This window comes from Onychostruthus taczanowskii, unplaced genomic scaffold, assembly GCF_017590055.1.
Source record: "Onychostruthus taczanowskii isolate IOZ18803 unplaced genomic scaffold, ASM1759005v1 scaffold20, whole genome shotgun sequence".
Classification (NCBI taxonomy): Eukaryota; Metazoa; Chordata; class Aves; order Passeriformes; family Passeridae; genus Onychostruthus; species Onychostruthus taczanowskii.
In genome coordinates this window covers 11,466,834-11,473,677 of record NW_024499240.1, presented here as the reverse complement: position 1 = coordinate 11,473,677, position 6,844 = coordinate 11,466,834, and the positions used below count along the sequence as shown (strand labels likewise).

Below are 6,844 nucleotides of genomic sequence, written 5' to 3'. Positions count from 1 at the left end.
AAAATTGGATTTTTTTCCTAGTCTGAGAAAAACGCTGTGACCGTACCAAAGACAACTTCCATACAAAAAAAGTTAGTGGAGTTAAGATTTTTTTAAAAAGCTGTTTTAATCAAAAAAACCTATAAAATTTAAATCACCAAAAATTTTAATTTGCTTCTGCTATTCCTATAAACGTGAATAAGGCACTCTCAAGTATTCTGCTGGTTTCTAGCTTGCTACACTAACAGATAACCTTAATGTCATCATATTTCTTTGTTGAATTTTCCAACAAGAAGAAACCAGTCAATAGTTTGATTACTTGATTAAGCAATTAGTGCTTAATTAACGCTCCTTCTTGAGCACCTCAGCTAACAGAAGACAGGGTTAGCATTCAGCAGTTCTCTAGGTTTGCATACAAGTGTTTTTAAGTAGACTAAGACGAGAGAATAAAGGAATAAATATGTGAAATATCAAAATTCTAGGAAAAGGGACCGTGAATGCCTAGAAATAAAGGCTCTGTTTCCTTGCTTTGCTTGCCGTGTAAAATACAGAGTTCTCACCAGTGCACGGGAAAGCTTTTCCTCCAATGCAGCAGAACTAGCGTAACCAACGCCAGTATTTCAAAGCTATCGTTTCATTAACTTTTTTTTTTAATACAACCAGCACCTTTAGGAGGCACATACCTTCCGGTTTGGAAACTAACCGCCCCAAGTGGAGCGCTAGATCCCTCCAGGTGCTGTAGGCTCCACACCCCGCGGAGCTGCCGCCCCATCCCCAGGCCGCTCCCGGCCCCCTCAGGGCTCAGGGGCCGCCCCGCGGGGGGGCGCGAGCGCACCTGCTCCCCGCCTCGCGGCGCCGCGCGCTTCCCGCCGCCGCCTTTTGAACAGCCTCGTGACGTCATCGCGGGGCGGGCGCACGTGCGACGCCCCCGGCCGGGATGAGCCTCTGCGGGGCGCCGGCCTCCTGCGCCGCGGGGCCTGCGGGCGGCGGCGGGGGTTTCTCCGCGGCGCGGCTGAGCCCGCCGTGGCTGCGGCTGCCCGAGGTGCCGGGCGCTGAGCCGCACCGCACCAACGAGCTGCTGCTGCTGCCGCCGCCCGCCCCGCGCGGCCCGGCCCCGTCGCCGCAGCACCACGTCGTGTACTTCCCGGGGGACGTGCAGGTACGGCCCGAGATGGGGGCCCGGGCGGCGGAGCGGCCGCGGGGCGGGAGCGGGGAAGCGGCGCCGGAGGGACGCGTCCCCGGAAGGGCTGTGCGGGTGGGCATTGCCCGGCGCCCGCCGGAGCATCGCGGTGCCCCGCACGGTCGGGCACGGGGGGCGGGAAGGGGCCCTCCAGAAACCTCAGCTGGAGCAGTGGTGGAGGGGAGGAGAGTCGTCCTCGCAGGATCACTGAGGTTGGAGATCATCGAGTCCAGCCTATGACCAGCACCACCACGTCAGCTGGACCCTGGCGCTAAGCGCCTTGTCCAGTCTTTCCTTCGACACCTCCGCGGACGGTGACTCCACCACCTCCTGGGCAATCCATTCCAGTATCCAACCACCCTTTCTGCGAAGGGTGCTTCCCAATACCCAACCTAAACTTCCCCTGGCACAAGCTAAAACTGTGTCCTCTTGTCGCCTGAAAGAAGACACCGAGCCCACCTGGCTACAGCTCCTTTCAGCGACTTAGAGGGAGCAGTAAGGGCTCCCCCTGAGCCTGCTCTTCTCCAGGCTGAACACCCCCAGCTCCCTCCACTGCTCCTCACAGGACTTGTGCTCCAGCCCCTTCACCAGCTCCACTGCCCTCCTCTGGAGTCACTCCAGCCCTATAGCGCTGCCTGAGGGTGACAGTGACAGGGATGGCAGTGTCTGGAAGCGTGGCAGAAAGTGTCAATGGAGACAGGACAACAAAACCCCAAGGTGCCCGGTTGTCCTCCCCAGGCAGAGCACCGTGCAGCTGTATGGACATCCCAGACACTGCCCTTTGGGAATTCAACAGGCACTGGTGCTTTCTCAGCCTGTCCTGTGGTCTCTGGAGTTGGCAAGAAATTACAGAGGCTCCAAAGTGCTGTCCCCAAGGACTTGGTCGACCACTGTAACATAACATGTTCTGGTAGCCAGCTAATCGCAATTGTCTTAATTACTGCTTCTCAAAAGCAGCAGTAGTGCCTTCTTCAAGGGAAAAGGCTTTCCCTTCTGTCAGGTAAAGATGCAGAATTTTGTGTGTTTTTATTTTAAGGATTGGGATGGCCTGTGAAGACTTGTCTGATTGCTGTTCTTGCATATGGCTTCATTATTCCTTAGTAAAATAAATGAACTGGTATTCTTTGCCATTAAGATTTCAGACATGAGGTTCTTTCATGACTTGGGGATAATTTCTTTCAATCTATGCCCTCTATGGATGTGAACAAGGCAAAAAAATTTCCTGCAGGTGAATGAGAGGGGATATTTTTCTTTCTGTATAAAATCCAGAAAACTTGCTACAAAGTTTTAAGTTTGTTTTTGTTTTGTAGAAAGATAATCAGTACCTGTGTAGCTAGAGATAATGCAGTAAAATTATGTGTGTCACACTAAGCTGAATAATATTTCAATGTGTGAAGTCAACAAAAAGTATGAATATTTTCATGTGCTGACTTCATTATATTGATCTTGGGGGTATTAAAAATATGTGGTAAAAAATATTAAAGGAAGCAAGTCAAAATATACCAGTTTCTTTTATATGTTTCTTGTTCTGCAAACTTAGAAAGTAGGAGCCTCTAATGCATGGGGTTTTTTACAGTCCTTTCTGTGAAAAAGGACTCTTTTCTCCTTTCTAAATAGGAGTACATTGGAGCTGAATCTTTTCACAATGTAGTAATGCATCTTTTCTATTTTTTTAATTTTTCAGAACTATCATGACATCATGTCTTGCCACCCAGAAAACTTTCAGTGGGAGCACTGGAGTTTTGAAAATGTTGCTACCATACTCGCTCGCCGGTTCCCCAATAGCTTTATTTGGGTCATAAAGTGTTCTCGAATGCACCTGCACAAATTCAGTTGCTATGACAATTTTGTGACAAGTAACATGTTTGGAGCACCAGAGCACAGCACTGATTTTGGAGCTTTCAAGCATCTCCATGCTTTGCTGGTTAATGCATTCAGACTCTCTCAGAATATTCTGCTGTCCCAGAAAAGTGTGCACAGTGTCAGCAAGGATGCAAAAATAGCTGCTTTTAAATCACAGCCACAGTCTGTTCCTACAACAAATGGCTGCTCGTCCAAAGAAAGGGAGAGAGATTGTGAATGCTCTAATAATTCTGCTGGGAACGTCATGGTACCCTCTGCTGTAGGTGCAGCGTCGTTTACTTTGATTGGCTTCAGTAAAGGTTGTGTGGTTTTGAACCAGCTGCTTTATGAGCTGAAGGAGGCCAAAAAAGACAAGAATACAGATGCCTTCTTAAAAAACATAAAAGCAATTTACTGGCTGGATGGTGGTCACTCGGGAGGAAGCAATACTTGGGTTACTTACCCTGAAATGCTGAAAGAACTTGCAGAGACAGGAATTAAAGTTCATGCCCACGTTACACCGTACCAAGTGTTTGACACAATGAGGTCATGGATTGGGAGAGAGCATGAGAAATTTGTACAGATACTTGAAGAATTTGGTGTGGAAATAAATGATCAACTGCATTTTGCTGATGAAGTTCCCTCCTTAGACAACCATTTCAGAGTTCATGAAGTATTTTGAGACTGTGTGTATATGAACAGTATATTCTTTGTAGAAGCACTTTTAACACTGTAAATGTTGTCACCTAGATTTTCAGCTTTGAGCAGATGCTTTCTAAACAGAATACTAAATCAGTTCTGTGTTGCTAATAGATACTATATATAAATTTCTGTAGATTAAAAAGGCTTATTGGGACCCCAAAACTATAACAGATGTTGTTTTTCGATTCCTGGAAAAAAGTGTTATGAAGAACAATCCTATGCATGTTTTTTTTTTTGTTAAATGTGAATGTTTATTCTTAAACTGTTGGCAGAATTTTTAGTCCTGGATGTCTAATATCATAAACTGCATTTAATAGGACTTTAAAGTACTTGGGAACTTCACATGTGTAGATACTTCAGTTGAGTGGCTTCCAGGGCTAAAATTATTGCTCTTTGTCAATTACAGATGTAAGGTTAGTTTTTTGGCTTAAGGAAATTGATTGTAAGAAGAATGTTAGTTATATATTTTGCAGAGACCTGTTTTATTAGGTGATTGTAACATTTCTCCTGTTTGAAACAAAGTCACAAATACTCACCTTTGGAATAATAGTGCCAATGCATTTCTCGTCTTCATGTGCGCCTTGCCATTTCTGTCACTCTAAAGTTTGATTAATTAATTGCGTAGTATCTGCTAGTGAACAGCCATTTCACCTGGGGGCTTGAAAACTGTGATGTAGCTATGTTAAGTAACCAGGATTGTTGATTAGTGTGTAGCTTGTTTGTATTTCAAGATACCTTGCTGTTGCTTTGCTAACTTCTGGAAGGACCAGCAGTAATACCTTCATTGTCACATCAAGAGGTGACATCCCTACCTTGGGCTGGCAAGGTTTTACTTGGTAATTGCTGCATTGATGTGGCTCTTAATCAAGCCATAAGCACATAATCTATTACAAGTTGCATTAAAAAAATTCAGACTGTGTTGACTGTAGCTCTTTCAAAATGCCTCCATTTTAATATCTATTATCTCCTTTAAATGTACTGCAGTAGTTGCTTCTAGAGCCATCCAAGAACCTTATTTTTGGAGCCTAATTTTCCCTACAGAAAAAACTCCTCTAAATAGAAAGCCAGTCAGATTTGATACAAAAGATGAAATCTGGTTCAGACACCAAACCTGAGTGTACTTAAGAAAGAAATACTGAGAGATAGACAATGATGGTATTAATGGAACTTTTCTACTGTTGCAAGTAACTTCCCATTTAGCTACAAAGCTTAGAATTATTCTTAAAGACAACTGCAGCCATTAACAACGAACCAGTAACTCCAAGTGGTTTTGGATTTCCTGGAAGTATAGGAATACAAAAGCAAGTTAGCAAAACACTGTGAAGATTACACAAACATTTGTGGCTAAGTTCTGAAAAAAGGCATTTTATTCAACTTTGGTTCTATGTTTGATGGCTTAGTGACATCTCTGCCCTGTTCCTTGTTTCCTGTGATTTACACTGTGGAAAGGAAGTTTCTTCTGTTGGCATCATTAAAACTTACAAGGTTCCCTGCAGACAACTTTTGGCAGAAACTGTGCACATCAGTGATCACTGAGTAATGAGAAAAGTGTGTTGTACTCCTAAGAAAATTTTCTTAACACTCAAAATATTAAGGGTGATAGAAAGTTTTATACATACAGTGTGGACCCTACAATTTGAAAGAGAACTCTATCACTAATAATTAGATTAATGTACCTAGTTCATCAAAAGAAATCTATTTAAATTGATGGAGAAAAGTGCAACATGCAAACAAACTGTAAAGAACCTGAAATTTAGTTCCATCTCCTTTTTTATTTTAGGCTGTTTCTTGGAGGTTTCGTTCAATCCTATTTGTTGATTACCATCTTAATAGGCTTATAACAAGCCTTGATGTGCTTCAAGGAACATTTTTTCCCCTTTATGGTCCTTTTGATAACATTTGCAGCATATGTGAGGTATTTTTTCTGTAAAGGAAATATGGGTCACCTAAAGAAGTGGTTTTAATGGAAAGCCTGCAAATGGCTTGAAATATATTTAACCATCCACTTACAAAATAGTATTTTAATGAGTAAACCAACAAAACCCCCAGAACTTTCTATTGCTTTTGCTCCCTCAGTTTCAGACTGACTAGGCTAAGTTGGGTGTGCTAACACTTGCCCAGTCCAATAACACTGCAGATCAGAGACCAATTTCTAAACAATTCTGTGCCTGCCAAAACATCAGAACTACGTCGCTGCAAGCTTTTGGAAATAGCTTTTAAAATATTGACATTGTCTTCAAAAGTTTCTGGATGGCTGTCCTGTTAAAATAATACTAACCTGTTTGATGGAGGCTGCCTACAATAACTGTTAAATAGGCTCAAGTGTTGCTGCATTACTTTGAAGAATAGGCACTTTGTTGTAAAACTAATCTTGTTATGAGACCTCATGTTGTGGAGGGAAAACTGACTGGTTGTTTTTCATTCTTTAAACAGCTGTAGTACTCTGTTGGAATGTGCCTCTGTCATTCATTACAATGCATGCTAAAAATAAATTTTGCAAACTATGTAGAAAATAAACTATTTCTAATGGGTGAAACCACTTTGATGTGAGTATAAAACCATTAAACGAGGAATGTGCAGTTTTGTGGATTAAGCTTTGTCAGGTGTTTGTGGAGAGTAGTTTAAAAATCAGATTTATTTGATGACTTTTCTTCAAGGAGGCTTTGTATTTGTGTAGTCAGCATCCATAATTTTAAAACAGCTTACTGGCATCCCACAAACACAGGAAAGCTGGCATGAAGCAGCCAAGGGTGGGGTATTTCTACATTAGGATAAAATGGGTCATAGTTTGCATATGCTCGTTTTTCAGCATTAACTGTAAAGGCAATTTTTAATAAGCTTAGATGTAAATGCCTAAAGTTAGGTGGCTCTTCTGCTTATAGTGGTGTAGTTCAAGACACTTCTGTTTTCTAATGGAGTGAGCAACCTTACACAGTCCTTAGTACAAGCCAGTAGTGACTGGTGTTCTTGTATTACATGCTTGTTTCTGGTACATTTTGAGACATGCTAACATGTACTAAACTGTGACTGCTAAATTCTTTCAAAGCAAGGCTTGATTCTATGAACTTGTCCAGATGACTGAAATGATTTTATTTTGTGTGAATCTAAAATGCTAAAAAGTTTGATAAATTTCTTCCCATC

General features: G+C 42.6%; 1 protein-coding gene across 1 annotated transcript; it reads left to right on the top strand.

The window, feature by feature from the left end:
- Positions 1–908: 908 nt before the first annotated feature.
- CUNH2orf69 (chromosome unknown C2orf69 homolog) lies at positions 909–6,292 on the top strand. The gene is made up of 2 exons (XM_041403691.1): positions 909–1,138; positions 2,844–6,292. The coding sequence occupies exons 1-2, from the start codon at positions 917–919 to the stop codon at positions 3,681–3,683; spliced, it is 1,062 nt and encodes a 353-aa protein (XP_041259625.1). The 5' UTR covers positions 909–916; the 3' UTR covers positions 3,684–6,292.
- The last annotated feature ends 552 nt before the right edge of the window (positions 6,293–6,844 follow it).

Coding starts and splice junctions, on each gene's coding strand:
- CUNH2orf69 (XM_041403691.1), top strand. CDS start 917: ATGAGCCTCTGCGGGGCGCCGGCCTCCTGCGCCGCGGGGCCTGCGGGC. Junction 1,139..2,843: donor ACTTCCCGGGGGACGTGCAG/GTACGGCCCGAG, acceptor TTAATTTTTCAG/AACTATCATGACATCATGTC.